Here is a 15984-nt window from a genome sequence, read left to right on the forward strand (position 1 = left end):
GTAATAGAGGGAACTAAGCTATTTTGGCTTGGACAATTTGATAATTAGCCCCAATTGCCCATTTCCCTTTAGTGTATGAAAATCCAGATTTAGTTTATTAAGTTCTTTCTCATATTTTTTCCCTTCATGTTTGGCCTTCAGTAAAGACAGAACAGCTGGCCACCATCTGCTACCAAAAAAAAAAAGCTATTATATCCTTAAGAAGACTCCTAAATTTGGGCCTTGGGATAAGAAGTCACTATCTACATTATTCTGATATATTTTTTCATTTCTTTTAAACTTCTGGTCTTTTATTACAATCTATATTAGATAGTGGAGGCCTGAGGTTGTAAATTCCTTCTAATTCAGTATTACTTACTACAGCACTCAGCATACACAATAGGTGCTTAATAAATGTTTCTGCTGCTGCTGCTTCTGCCTGCTCAGAAGCTTTAAATGGGAGACCTTCTACAGAAAAAAGCACTGGGAATTAGAGATTGAGGCTGAGTTTATTCACAAATTAATTGGTGATAGAAAGTTAAATGTTAAACTAATTATTCTATTTTACAACTGACAAAATTATTAGTGTATTTTTTTTCTGAATGAATTCTACAGATGGGTTTCACAATGAATATTGGATTTAACTGTCTCATTTACCTATTTGAGGAATGGACTTTGAAATCAGACTCATTTCATATCCTGACTACCACACACTATCTGTGTAACTTTAAGCCAGTTTCCTCCTGTGTAAAATTAAAATAATTTCATTGATTTAGGGGGCTTTTACCAGTGTTAAGTGACATGATACTGTGAAGCACCAGCATGACGTCTGCCAGAAGCAAGTGATCAATAAATGCCCCTTTACCTTCTTCCCTTTAACAAAAAATCTATTTTTCTCTTCCCCAACCAAATGACAAAGTAGCTAGCAATCTTTCCTCTGAGTCATCCCCAAACCATGATGCTTAGTGGTGAGCAGATTTTTGCTGTGAAGAAAATAAAATGTACTAGAATAGGAATGGCTAAGAGGTCAACGGGGTCACCTGATGGACTGGGCAGTGGCTTCCTAGAGTGCTGTGTTGGGGGGAACCCACAGCCACATCTGGGCTCCAAAGAAAATGCGCGTGATTGAGGACCAGGTCTGCAGCTGGGGCTGCCGAGTTAAGTGGCGCTCATTTGCCATCTCTGTGCCAGTAGGTTTCCTGGCCTTCTCCTTCCCTTCTACTTTTTCTCCTTTATGTCCATTACTTTCTTCATTCTTTTTTCTTCCTTTTTGCCTCATTGTCATCATTATTAACATAAGTTAGTCCCACTGAAATTTGTTTTAAGGATTCCCCAAGCAGGGACAGAGTTTTCTTTCAGCCACTGACTTTCATAGAGCAAGCTGGTGGCCAGTCCAAAGGTCCAGTGTGGCAGCCTTCTCGCCGGCACTGATACTGTCAGACCTCTTCGTAAGCTCTTGTTTCTTGCTTTCCTTTGTTATTTCTTCTTGCACTGTTTCTATAACGTGGCCATTGCTCCCTGTGTTTCTATTTCTACATGGGGTCTTCCTTATAATTGAATTAACTTATGAGGCTCCCCACAATACAGATATTAGGGGAATCGGGAAAGACAGCCTGGACTTATGACTGCCAGCACTCAGTATCTGTGGAAAACACAGCGACTGATATTACCTCTTGTAACACTTTGTGAATCGTCACTCCAAATCTGAGGCTGGATTTGCATAGCTGTCAGCTATAGAAATGGCTTTTCTGGTACTTGAATAGGTGAAAGACATCTGAAGCTGTGTGGGCTCCATGAGAAAGGCAAAACCTTAAAATAATGAGTTTTGGGATTTTGAATTGTCTATAGCCATAGGCAAGTTGGGAAGAACCTCAGCCTAGGCAAGGCCAGTCTGAACCCATCCTGCCCCCGAGGATGAAGGGAAGTGGTCACAGAAATTCTCTCTAGTCTATAGCAACCTGCAGAGACTGATACTGCCACCTTCTAGAGATGGCACCTGGAGGAAGCTATTTCATTTCTCTGGCTTCAGTCTCCTCATCTATGAAATGGGAAAGTTGAACCAGGCCATCTCTTAGCATCTTTCAATAGTATTATAAAAGGCACTCTTAAAATATCTTTTGCTTACTGCACTGAGACTATAACAATGGTAATGTAAGAGTTAAGAGAGTAAAGAAGTCATCTAAGGTCTCACCAACATAAAAGACATCAGCACATACACAGTTGGAGAAGGGTGAGCAACTCACCTTCAATTAAACAAAGAAAAATGGGTGGAAATGACAGTATACAAGGACAGTAGCTGTTAGCAATCCCTCCCAGCACTCAGTTGCTGCCCCCAGAAGGCAAATGCAGAGACTGTGCACAAGCATGCAATATATTTTACTCCCAGTGTTGGAGCTGTCCATTACCCTCCCTAAGCACTATCTCTTAGCGTTCCCTCGCTGCTGTGTAAATCAACTTGCCGGCAACTGGGGATTCTGTTCACTTTGCTGCAGATATACTAGCTTATCTGCATGGCATATTAAGAACTGTTTTATGGCGGTCTCTCACCTAAGTTTTTACAGGTGGAAAGACACCCGGGAATGTCCTGTGAGAGACAGGATGGCGTCGCCACTCTGGCCCCTGGAGGACTTCTGTTTTCTTACCCACTGCTGACTCCAGAGAGAAAAGAGTAGGAGCTTAATTCTTTGAAAATTGAAATTTGGATTTCAGCCTTATCTTAAGATGTTTGGATTCTTCTGTGATGCTGCTTTTTCTCCCAGCTCCTGTCCTATGAGCTAATTCTAACCTTGGGGCTCTGTAAGGGACTGTCCTCATAGCCAAAGTTTTCACAGTGATAACTAATGATATTCAGTTCACTTTGTAAGAACTGAAAGAATTTGTTGCATGCTTATAACTGCATACAGGCCTTTCCATGGCAATGGAAGGGATGGAAGGGTCCTCAGTATCTTGCCTGCTCCTACTCAAGCAAGCGCTGTGCTGGACAGTACAAATATAAAGTTGGCTGAAAAAAGCCTTGCCTCCCAGGTGGCTAATCTCAAGGTAAGAAATAGGCAGGCAGCTAGTTTCCATTACAACGCAGTAAATGCCACCAATGAAGTTCATCAGAGGAGCTCCTAATCCAGCCTGCAGGAGTCAGGACAGTGTTGCAGGGAAGGTAATGCCTGATCAAAGTCCTAAGGAATGAGCAGGGGTTAGCCTGGTGAAGTCAGCCCACTGAGGACTTGGAGAAGTGGGATTTAGCAACTCAGCATGAACAAAAGCACAGAAGCATGGAACAGCATGGGGTATAGCTCCAAGGAGTTCAGTTTTTGCTGGAGTTTGAGCTGAGAGGCAGGAAGACAAGAGAAAAGAGACTAGAGAGACAGACAGGGGCCAGATCAAGGAGACCACCCTGTCTCAGGCAGAGGGCCGAAGCTTATGCAGTGGAGGTCTGGGTGGTCATTTCAAATAAGGATTTTAATCAAGCAAGCAATATGCTTATAATACCATTGTAATGATCTGGTTATTATTTAACAGGAAAGGAGTAAAGGGAAGATTAGATAATATAGGCTTGCCATTTATACAGCTTTGCTAATTTAACACTCTCCAAGTCTGTCCCCCACTGATCGCTGGGGGAAGGGACTGGACAAAGGCAATTGGGACACATGCCCAGTAAGGTCTAGTGATGTGGGAAGGGTCCTACCTGTCTGTCAATCATACTTGGGAGTGAGTCAGTGACCAGAATAGACATGGCCACTGCAAGGGCATGAAACCTGAATATTTAAACTTCTGAACAAAGGGGCGCTTTCTCTTGGTTTTCTCCTTGATCTGGCCTCTTGCCTGTCCTGTTTGCCTGTGTTCCTGTGACTCCTGTTGCAGAGGGACTACTCCCCTGCATTCGCCCATGTGGCCCACTGTCATGTGGGCTCCACACAATGGACTAATGGACTTTAATTAGCCTCAGTGCTGAACTGGACCCCAGCTGCAGCATGGGACGGAAGCGTTGGCTTTGTTTTGGCTTTGCTGAATGCACAGCTGCCCTCTTTCAGGACTGGTTTAAGGGGCATGGGACTTTGGAACCCGAGGAATGTAACTCCATGCCAATAAAGCCTCCTACCACATCTCATTCTCCCATGGGGGCTTCTGAAAATACTTATTTCACCTGTACCCCACTCTCATTCCTGTCTGGGAAATCTAGCCCACTAAGTTCTCTGGGAATACTTAGATAGGACGTTTAGGTAAATCCTATTCGGGTGGCTCTTTAAAGAACAGAATAGGGAGGAAGTTCGTTTAGGAAGCTATGTCAAGAGGGCGGGCAAAAGAGCTTTAAAAGCCCTGGAATATACATAGATAAACAGAATAGAACTGAGACTTCAGAAATAATTTGTAACCAATTTATGGTGAATTGATTTTTAACAAAAATTCCAAGATAATTCAACAGGGTAAGAACAGTATTTTCAACAAATAATGCTGGAAAAGCTGAACATCTTTGTATAAAAGAATTAAGTTGGACTCCTACCTCACACCAGGTATAAAAATTAACTCAAAATGGACCATCGATCTAAATATAAGAGATAAAACTGTAAAATGCATTGCAATAGATCTTCATAACCTTGTATAAAGCAATGGTTTCTTAGATATGACCCCAAGTGGATAAACAATGAAAGAAAATTTCATCAAAATTTCATCAAAATTTCATCAACAATTTCATCAAAAGTAAAAATTTCTGTGCCTCAAAGGACATCATTAAGAAATTGGAACAATGGCCTGGCCAGGTGTGGCTCAGCAATTGAGCATTGATCTAGGATCCAGGAGATCGTGATTCGATTCCCAGTCAGGGCACATGCCCGTGTTGTGGGCTCGATCCCCAGTACTGGAGGCAGCCGATCAATGACGACTCTCTCATCATTGATGTTTCTATCTTTCTCTCCCTCTCCCTTCCTCTCTCTGAAGTCAATAAAAAGATATATTTTTTAAAAAAAGAAAGAAATTGGAACAACAACGCACAGAATGGGATAAAATATTTGCAAATCATATATCTGATAAGAGGCTAGTATCCAGAATATATAAAAATCAACAGTTAAACGAGCAAAGAATTTGAATAAACATTTTTTTCAAAGGAGATATATGAAAGACCATAAGCACACAAATAGTTGCTTAGTTTAGATAGTGATGATGGTTGCACATCTCTGTGAATATATTAAAACCATTGAATTGCATTTTAAAAGGGTGATTTTTATCATATGTGAAATATATCTCAATTAAGTTGTTATTAAAGAAAAAGAAGAATAGACATTGGGAGAAGTGGGTGATTAATGAAGCTTTAAGGAAAGGGATGGGAGGTTCCCAAGGGGACCTTATGGAAAAACTTCAACAGGTAAAGTCAGCATAACCTGGTAATGGGCTGTTCGAAGAAACTGAGGAGAAGACAAAGGTGACACCTAGATTTCTGAAGGAGAGAACATGGAGGAAGAGAAGGGAGAGTGGGCTGAAGGAGATACCAGGGCACCATGGCTCTCGGGCCATTGTGAGAAGAAAGTGGAAGCTGCTGGTGAGAGAAGGGGGAGGAGTTTCATTCTGCTCAACAGACATTAGTTTAACAACTGTTATGAATCGGGTCCTGAGAGATGTGGGCCTTTCTGGAGAACTTAGAGGCTGAGGAAGGCCCAGGAATCTGCATGCAGCCTTGAAAATGTTCCGGACATGGGCTCTGTATATTCCTACCTTCTTATTGCAGACAAGAAAACATCTTTTACAGAAATGTTAGGTTATTTGCCAAACATTGTGTCCAAAAGGAGACTAGAAATCCAATCTTGCTAACCTGCATGATTTACTACAATAGTTCAGTAAATAAACCTTAAGACTTTGAACTGAATGTGCTGTCCTATCCTTTAGACATTTGCCAGAACACATCCCAACACATGCAGTCATATGTGTTTGTTCCAGTGTAGGCCTTCTGCCAAACTATGCTTCTGAGCCCATTGAGCACGAAGCCATGAACATTCAGTCATTTTCTGTGATTTCCCTCATCAGTATAACTTCCAGGAGGTTTCAGCTACCTGCCCAGCACTGCCAGGTGGCCTCTTTCATGCCTATGTGACAATAGATAAATACTTCCAACCCACCTGGCCTCATTGATGAGAGGGAGTTGAGAACAACCATTTCCTCAAAGGTCTGTGAATAGAAAACTGGAAGGGGACTTCCAAGTCATTTTGCCAGAAAACTCAAGGATCATGGGGGAAGGAAGTATTTTAGGTTTGGCCAAGTCTGCAGACTTGGGTGACTTGGGGAAGTCCTTCCCCATTCTGGAACCCAACAACCAACAACATAATCCCCCAAACACTGCCTTTCAGGTGTGCACATCAGGATTCCAGTCCCGAATGCCAGAAAATACAAAAACGTAAAGACTGACGTTAAGCAAGCCTTCATCTTCTACTTACCTCCACCTGATAAACCTGACTGGCAATGGCTCTGTTCCCTGCCTTTGTTTTGTTTGCGTATTTCCTGCTAAGAGTTTACGAAACAGCACTCCTGAGCAGGAAGATAAGGGGTGAACCTGTTTGTTGAATAACATCAAGGGAGAAAACTGCTAACTCATCCATTTTGTGGTTAAGTTGCTCAAAAGGATCAAAATACCAATTAACTTGTGGCTCAGAAATCTTTGATACCCTCAGATTTACTGACATTTTGAAACCTGTTCATACTTGCCTAATGGCTTTCTGATTACGAACAAAGACCTGCCAATCTGTTTAGCATGCACAAGGTGTTCCTATGGCAGTTGTGCAGAAAAGAAGAGCAATTCATTCTAAGGTAAAGGCAATTTCTGGATTTAAAAAGCTCCACAGCAATTTATTTTTACTTATTTATTTATTTTTAAATATGTCTTTATTAATTTCAGAGAGAGGAAGGGAGAGGGAGAGAGATAGAAACATCAATGATGAGAGAATCATTGATCTGCTGCCTCCTGCACGCCCCCCACTGGGGATGGAGCCCGAAACCCAGGCATGTGCCCTGACCAGGAATCAAACCACGATCTCCTGGATCTTAGACCGATGCTCAACTGCTGAGCCACGCCCGGCCGGACCCACAGCAATTTATTTTAACAAACACTGACTGAATACAAAGGACTGAGAAGATTAAAGTGTGGATGCCGAAACCAGACAGTCTGGGTTCAAATTCAGCTCTCCCATTTACTAGCATGGGACCTTGGGATAGTCACTGATTTCTTTCTGTGACTCAGTTTCTCATTTGTAAAATGGAGATAATAATGTGAATGAAAAAGGGGCTCTATAATAAATTTGACAACACTAATGATTGAAAGTAACCTCAAAGGTGATCTGATCATAAGTTCCTAACCGGACAGGTCAGGGATGGGTAGTTATGCCCCAGGCCTATAAAAGGGTTTTTTTTTGCCTTAAGCCAGCCCTGTCCAATGTTCTTCTGCATCTAGGTTAACACACCTTTGAAATGCCAGAAGTAACCTTCTTTCCCAGACCCCTCAGAGGTATAACCACCCTCAAGAGAACACATAATCTTCTCAACGCCCTTGTAATCTAATCATGCAGATTTCCATGCCTTGCTTTCTCCCACCTTCATATAATCTTCTTTACATACCCCCTTTAATTCCAAATGTATAAAAAGAACTGTAAAACTGTCCTTCAGAGCACCTGAGATCTTGCTCCTCCCCAGCATATTGTCAAATGGCTCAAATAAACTTATAAAAATTCTCTACAGGTTTGCATGTTTCTTACACCAACACTTGCTTGGTGTAAGTTGGCAGGATTCTGAAGAAGTCCACCTAGGACCAACCTGCAAACCCAGATCCGGTGCTAGGTACCAGTATGGGCCCATTATGCCCCACTACCTCCCCACTTTGCAACCGGTGAACATGGGTGAGTTTTCTCTTGGAATCCTGGACCTACCTGCATTAGATAGTGGGTTCTAACTTTATTTGAGCTGTCCTTAGAACATCCACTAAGTGGGTAAGGGTTGCAGAAACTCAGGGAAAGAAGATAAATGAGTGGCTACTTTTAATTTTTGTTTTTTTATTGGATTGCTTACTGAGAGTCTGAACAAAATATTTGCTGGTTAATGAGTGACTAAATTCTGTTTAGCTCTGAAAGAGAAAGGACACTTGCTTCCCCAACCCAAATCTCAGGTATTCTTGGATGACTAAGAATCTCTGTAGGGTTGCCTAAGAAAAAATTTCCTCTAGGGTGTGCAGCATTCCTATAGGGAAATCCACTGCATTCAACTCATCTGGAGACGTGCATGCAAAGGCTGCTTTTTCCTAGAAGTTTGTTCAGACTGCACAGATCTCAAAGGAAAATTAAAATTAACGTGGGAAATCATGCCTCCAAGGCCAGCAAACCCATGACAGTCAGTAATACTCCTGCAGGAAGATGGCCCAGATGAGGATCCTTTGATAATTCTAAATCAATCTTCTGCACACACAATTAGAAAAAAGCCAGCTATGAAATTAGGCGGAATGAATAAAAAGCATATATTTAATTGGTTTCTCAAAGCTTCAAAAAAAGGATTTAGATAAATGTATCAATCTATGGTGTTGTTTAGGTAGCAACCCAATTCTCTGAAGTATTAAAAACAGCAGTCCTTATTTTAAGAGGAAAAGTTTATTTGGAACTTACTTGTCAAGGACAGATGTAATTGTGTCTTCTTATCCCAACTGCCAAAACAAAATTTTGACCTAACTTGTTCTTTTATAAACTAATGTGTTTCTCTCATGGCTAAAATTCTCTGTTTGCATCTGTCTGTCTGTGTGTCTACATAGGTATGTTGTAAATGTGAGATGGTAATGTTAAAGTTAATTTAATATATTAAAATTAATTGATTTGAAGGCAAGTGCTTGTAAGGATTGGGTATTCTAAACTTCTCAGAAAGGTAGAAACTAACAAAAATGCTTTTCAAGTTCATATGATCTAAGATTAATCCTTAGTAAATAAAAGCTAGTTTAACTTTCTTGGTTTAAGTAGAACAGACATGTCTTTCAAGTTATTGATATTAAATAAGTATAATGTTTATATTTTATCTGGGTTCACAAAAATAAGTCCATGTTAAGAACTGATTTTTATATTTATGAAGTATGTTTCTGGAGGTTATAAAATAACTTCATAAATCTGCTATGCTAAAGAATGCTAATTGCTTACTTCTTAGTTTTAATTAGAAATTGATATTTTAAGGGTTAAAAATCTCAATATATGCCCAGCTGGGTGTGGCACAGTGGTTGAGCGTTGACCTAGGATCCAGGAGATCACGGTTCGATTCCCGGTCAGGGCACATGCCCAGGTTGCAGGCTCAATCCCCAGTTGAGAGTGTGCAGGAGGCAGCCGATCAATGACTCGCTCATCATTGATGTTTCAACTCTCTCCTTCCTTCTCCCTTCCTCTCTCTGAAATCAATACAGATATTTTTTAAAAACAAATAAATAAAAATCATGTAAAGTGTTGTTTGCAGAATGCTATATAATTTAAAAATATATATCTCAATATATGTAGGAAACTTTGTGTTGTTCCAGAATGGCCTCTGGAAAACCTCAAAGAATTGTTTTTATGTTAAACTACATGGGAAGCATTATAAAAAAAGTGATTTAAAAAAAACAACAACAGACTTCTAGGGTGTATTGTATGGGTCAACAATGGTTGTAAATTAAACAAATAGTTGGGATTATGGGAAACCCAAGACAGCTGTTTTGGTTCTTTAAAGCTCCCTGGCAAACCCCATTGTTCCATTTTTGCATTCCTTCAAGCATCATAGTGCATTTAAGTTGAACTTACATTAGATGAAGGAACTTAGGAGCTGATATTATTGAAAGGAGACATCTTACACTATTGCCACGTTTTGGTAAAGTCACTTCAAGAAAATGCCAAATAGCCCAGCCGGGCATGAGTCAGCAGCTGAGCATCAACCTAGGATCCAGGTGATCAGGGTTCAATTCCCGGTCAGGGCACATGCCCGGGTTGTGGGCTGCAGCCGATCAATGACTCTCTCATCATTGATGTTTCTATCTCTCTCTCTCCCTCTCCCTTCCTCTCTCTGAAATCAATAAAGATATATTAAAAAAAAAAAGAAAGAAAGAAAGAAAATGCCAAATAGGTAACCACTTCCTTTCACAGTGAGCTCCTAGGAACAAAGACTTCAAAGATCATTGACTGCCATCTGGAGATTTTGTTTATTGGAAAGAACATTAAATAAAACACACTCTCCAATCTTGTTGGAAGGGACCTTATCAAGCACCTAACTGTGAATGGACATCTACCCCTGTCTCTGATACTTGCCCCCAATGGGCTCCAAAGACTCCTCAAGGTCAAGAAACTGCCGATATCAGAGCTAGATAGCCATCCCAAGACATTGACAAGGCCTTTATACCACAGATTGATGTTGAACTCAGAAACCATTTGTTTGATTGTCTTTACCTGTCTACTAATGATATTAGGCATAATAATAGTTATATGTGTTCTTTGGGTTTTTCTATATAGTCCAGCTGTTAATGATTACTGAAGATGTATAAGATATCTTTTAATACTCTTTTTAAACTAGATGCAAAAGACAGAAAAAGAAAATAGATGGAAAAACTTGCATCATGATGGTTCACAGGACGGAAATACTCCAGACTGTTTTTTCACAATGAAGGCCATAAGACCTGACTGCCTTCCATTTACCTACCCTTCCCTTTTGGGGAGATTAGACCTCAACTCACATCCCATGGTTACTGTATTGCCTCATCCTCAATGATGCACCATTTCAACAAGACTACATTGATACTGAGACTTCCTAAGAATGAGCCTTTCTAGCACTGTGAGACCACACTATATCACCAAAATGTTGGTCATCAATGCATCTTTCACACTGATTTATGACCAAAAGGGGTAACTATGAACAAAAAAAGGGCTCTATAATAAATATGGGAAGCCCAGTAACTGAAAGCAACTTCACTGGGTAATCTAATCATAAATTCCTAACTGAACAGAGCATGGTGAGTAGTCACACCTATAAAAGGATTGCCTTTGCATTAAGCAAGCCCTGTCCCATATTCTTGTGCATCTAGGTTAACACACCTTTGAAGTGCCGGAAGTATTCCTCTTTTCCAGACCCCCCCAGAGGTGTAACCACCCTCAAGAGAGCACATCATCTTGTCAACCCACCCGTAATTCAATCATGCAGATTTCCTGGCTTTGCTTTCTCTCACCTTCATTCTGTTCCCTCCTTAATTCCAAATGTATACAAAGAACTGCAAAGCTCTTCTCCAGAGCATCTGAGATCTTCCAAGCCTGTTATCAGTTTGGCTCAAATAAACTCATAAAAATTCTCTATAGGTTTGGATTTTCTGACATTGACAATAATAGGGCCTAGATTAAAGGGTTGTTCCATGGATCAAATGATATTACACATTTAGAACATTTTAGGTGCTATGTAAATGTTAGCTATTATATCATGTTTTAGCCTGGGAGAGGAGTGGGTGCCTGGTGCACTCACATCTGCTGGCATCTTGACCACTTAGGGAGAGATACTTTCATCCTACCAATTAAATAACTGAAGATTGTAAAAACTAAGGATATATAACATAAATATCTATGGACAATTTTATTTTTAAAATGTGATCAGATGGGAATTTAATCTGTCCTCAAGATCACAGCAATTTAGTTGGAGCACAATAAAAATGCAACATTTAAGCAAGTAAGTGGTAGCTGGTAACTAGCCAATTACATGCTTAGGGGCAAATGGGCAGGAGATATAATCCCAGGGGACAGGGATGGCCATGGCAGAGCTGTGTTTAATATAATTTATTTCCAAGATGCCAGCCTGACCTTTTCACAAACTCTTCGAAGAGGATGCGGTGGGAATACCCCTGCTGGCGGATGCGCACTGTCTCCAGGATCCCTGTGGAGCGGAGCTGGGCCAGCACTTTCTCTTGAGAGAACTTCAGGGCCTCCCGGTCATCGTTGGGTTTAATGCAGCGCACAAAGTGGGGCTGTCCAACCACCATTCTGGAGAGCAGATCCATCAGAGAGTACTGATGGGGAAAACACACATACAGGGAGGTTACCGCAGACGTAATGGAGAACTACAACACAGCCCTACAGGAGCCTCTAGAGCAGTTCATTGGCTTGTAGACAACTCATGGGCTTTTTTTTGAGAATGAACAAGAAACCAGCAATAGGAGATGATGATATAAGTTCTGACGAGTACTAATAGCTGCTTGTGGATTCAAATGCATCCTTTAAACATCACCTAGTGCCAAGCAATGCCCCCATGTGGCAGAAACTTGGCTGCCTAAGAACATACTTCAGTTACACCATAACTCCATGGCCAGGACTAGCTTCTCTCTGATATTCCAAGGCAGTACTCCAGAAACTATACCTGTAATTTAAAATGTCCAGCTTTTAGGGAAGGGGTTAGTGCTTCTTCAACCTAAGAACCATCAGAAAGTCTAAGCAAATCCTACTGATATCATTGGTAAAGGAAAACAGAAAAAGAGGGCAAAGGAAACAAGAAAATTGGAGGAAAGAAGATTATAATGAAGATCAGCTAACATATACCAAGGGGCTGGCGCAGAGAGAAAGCACATGGAAAAGCAGAGGGGTGCTGTGTGAGGGAGTCTCAGTCGTTCCTTAGGGGCATCCACTTTTAGAGGTCCTCTTTTGGACGTGCCTTCAGTAGCAATTACAAGCCCGCCAGGAAATCAGTCCCATTATTTCATAATCACACCTCCTACTGACCCAAAATGGTGTTACCTAGCTTTCCAATACACCTTATTCCCTGAATTTAGCATTTGGAAACCAGTATTTTGAGAATATCAAATTGACTGTCATGGGTATATTTCTGAAAAACTATAAGCTAGAGATTTCTCTACTAATAGAAGGTTTTCAGGCTCTTGGGCATGACTTCACAGAGTTGCTCAGAGTCTCCAAGTCCCATCACACACACACACACACACACCAAGAAAAGAAATAAGTGGTGATTAGAAATGTACAAACATGAGTGATGAAACAGGGGCTGAATGCCCTCCTGCTAGAGGAGCTGTAGCAGGATCACTACATAGATAAAGTGTTGGACTGAAGGGCCTCTGGGCCCCTGTAATTCATACCCTGAGCCCAATTCTAGGCCCAGTTCTGAAGTACAATTGGAGAGGTTAGACTTTGCTTTAGATCCTTCTTGAACCCGATAGCTTTCTATAAAGCCTGCTATCCATGGTGCTGGCTCCCAGGTCCTGTCCTTGAGCCTGCCTGGCAAGTCCAGCTCCTGACTCAGCTTCCCACCTGACTCCCCATCCCCACCCTATGACCGTATCCATTTGCCCCTGAGATTAGTAGTTCTGCCTTTGGCCTACCGCATCCCCACCATGAAACTGGCTGGACATGAGCTCCGAGTGGTACACGATCTCTAAAGTTTTCCAACCCAAACTACAATTTAAAGAAAAACCAATCTGTGCAAATTGGTACACGAGTGTTGTGTTTTATCTTTCCTATATAACGAGCACTTAACAGAGCCCTTCTGGAGATAATGTCTTCACTCAAAAGAGTCATTTTACTAGATGAAATACCAAGAATTTTTAGCAGACCTGGAAAATAATCGAGCTCACACAAATGGGCCTTGAAATGGGACAATTCAATTTAGGAAAATAAAGTCAAAGTTAATACAGTCTCTCAGGATCTAAACTTGATAAGCTACCTCCTGAAATGTTATTAACTACTTTGCTTTTCAGTAACTATCCTGGGAAAGCGGCTGACTGCAGTAGCTTTAAGGCCAAGCAGCAGCTCCCATGCTGACAGAATCAGAACATCCAATGCACAGGGCTGTGTGCCAGCAGCCAAGAGGGCTCTCTGCAGACACATGGGGTTTCTTCCAATCTTCCTGAGATCAGGGAACACTGCACTCAGAGGCAGAGGTCTCTGGCTATAATTTTCTCTTTCCACATCTCCACCTTTTTTAACTGTCTTATTTCTCTAACTGTCTTATGACTCTCAGATCTGGGTCCCTCTTGGGAAGAGCTGGCAAGTCCTGTCTGTAAGCAGGCAGAGTAGAGATGAAGAAGACCCGTACCCGGTAGTAAGAAGCCACAGTCTGTCTCTTCATGTTGGTGGTTTCTTCTGGATGCCGTATTACCTCCAGAGTGTCCACCTAGAACACAGCAGACGTGGTTTGAGGATGTAGACAATTCATTTTCTGGCTTTTTCAAAACCTGAAAGGCTGTTTGGTCAAATATCTAATGTTTAGAACACAATAGTATGCACTATGGGGAGAATTTTTAGTGACACATAAAATAAAAATAGAATTTGCACTGTTCTCACTTTACCGCACTCTGCAAAGTACTATCTGATTGAAGTATAAACCCCCATCAGTGTTATTTCTATACTTCTCCATGTTCTAATGGGCCCCTGTTAAGTTCTCCAATAATGCCATGTGAGAACAAACTATTTTATAAAAGAAAACTGGGCAAAGGCCTGTGAAGCTGGGTGGTTATAAAGACTTGGGCCCAAAGCCCAGACTGAACTGCAGAAAATGAGGTGAGTTCCAGCGGCCTTCCTGCCGTCAGACCTAGACTCTGCCACGCCCTCCTGTCTCCCGCAGTTCCCACGTGCTCACTGTGGCCCGAGCTCGGGGTACATCTGTTCCCGATCATTTGTCCCATCTACCTGGGCTGACTGGAAGAAATGTATGGCTAAAAGCAATTGTAGGAATCAATTGCAAGCAGCCTGCGTTTCGGCGTCGTGCCTCAGCGGTAAACGCCCTGCGTGCACACACGGAGCTTTTCGGTGTGCAGAGCGCCCAGTGGCTGTGAGCACCGGCGCCACCGCGGCAGCTTCCCGTCTGCTCTGGACGGTGGCAGGAGAAGCAGGGACGTTTGAAAGGAAGTGGCTGCTGTCAGCACGTGTGTTCGCTCGGTGGACTGCTGGCCACGGAGCCACCTCCCCGTGGGCTGAGGACACCTGCAGCTTTGCAGCCTCGTTCAACAGAAGTGAAAAGTGGGTGCTGAAGGAAGGGGGGCACAAGGAGCAGGGACAATAACAAGCTTGCCCCCGGGGGCATTTAGGAGACTGTGCAAAAAGGAACTGCTTCAGTTGGCGTGGATAAAGAAAAACAGATTTATCCAAGAAGGGGAATAAATGTGGAGCTAAGTTTTAAAAAAACTAGAAAAACCACCTAGGTAGCTAGTGGGCAGAAACCCGGGACTGCCTCTAAGCGGAGCGGTGCTGGGGGCAGTGCAGCTTGCTTTTCCCAGGCTGCAGGCTGGACGTGCTCCCAAAGCCGCCGGTTTACTTGTACGCAGCTGACACAATGGTACAAATGCCTGTAGTTTGACTCTTTAAAAATTTTTAATGAGAAAGGGGGAAACAAACGCTCTATGTTGAGAAGGAAGGCTGCACTGATGCAAAAAAGAGAAAACAAGCACAACATACCCACCCCATCTGCAGAGATTCCGCACTCTCTCCAGTGTCTTCCCCCATCTCGCCTCCATTTGGATGGAGCTCAGAGCTGGTGAGGTTTGGGGCAAGCTAATCGGGACCAAAGGGAGGGAGGTCGTGGCTAAGGTATGCCTGCGGTCAAATTGTTAATTTGAGAGTTTTCTTAAACTTTTTTGTCTCCTTATTTTCTTTCCTCACTACCTGACCTTCATTCACACACACACTAAACTTTTAGGAATTTCCCCACCACTTCACCACTTGCTTTTCTTCAGAGATTCTCCCTGAAGAACCACATCTTGCTTTGAAGCTTTGCTTTTCCTCCATCATTTCCCTCTCTTCTTATTCAAATGAACCAGCCAGTGCCAGCCCCTCAGACTGTAGTGCACTGTGAAAGGGCAGCTGAAAAGCTCATCCACATTTCACATTTCTTTCATTAGTACAATTTGCCTGTTACCATTCCTCAAAATGTATAGTGGGCCATGGCATTTGGGAATTTAACGGCTTAGTGATCATAAAATTCTTGATATATATTAATTCTGCTGAGACATAATTTAAAAGGTATAGTATAGGGTGTTCCAAAAAATGTGTACACACTGTAACA

The 15984-nt window shown here is 42.0% G+C and overlaps 1 protein-coding gene across 1 annotated transcript in view; it reads right to left on the bottom strand.

The window, feature by feature from the left end:
- Positions 1–15984, bottom strand: part of MYO3B (myosin IIIB) — a gene marked incomplete at its 5' end in the record, with an annotated part of 324483 nt that overhangs the window by 125876 nt on the left and 182623 nt on the right. The window contains 2 exons of the mRNA XM_081142170.1: positions 11784–11989; positions 14020–14097. Coding sequence (XP_080998296.1) covers positions 11784–11989; positions 14020–14097 — 284 coding nt within the window. The remainder of the gene's footprint in view (positions 1–11783; positions 11990–14019; positions 14098–15984) is intronic.

The sequence above is a fragment of the Miniopterus schreibersii genome (genome assembly GCF_964146895.1).
Source record: "Miniopterus schreibersii genome assembly, chromosome: 7".
Classification (NCBI taxonomy): Eukaryota; Metazoa; Chordata; class Mammalia; order Chiroptera; family Miniopteridae; genus Miniopterus; species Miniopterus schreibersii.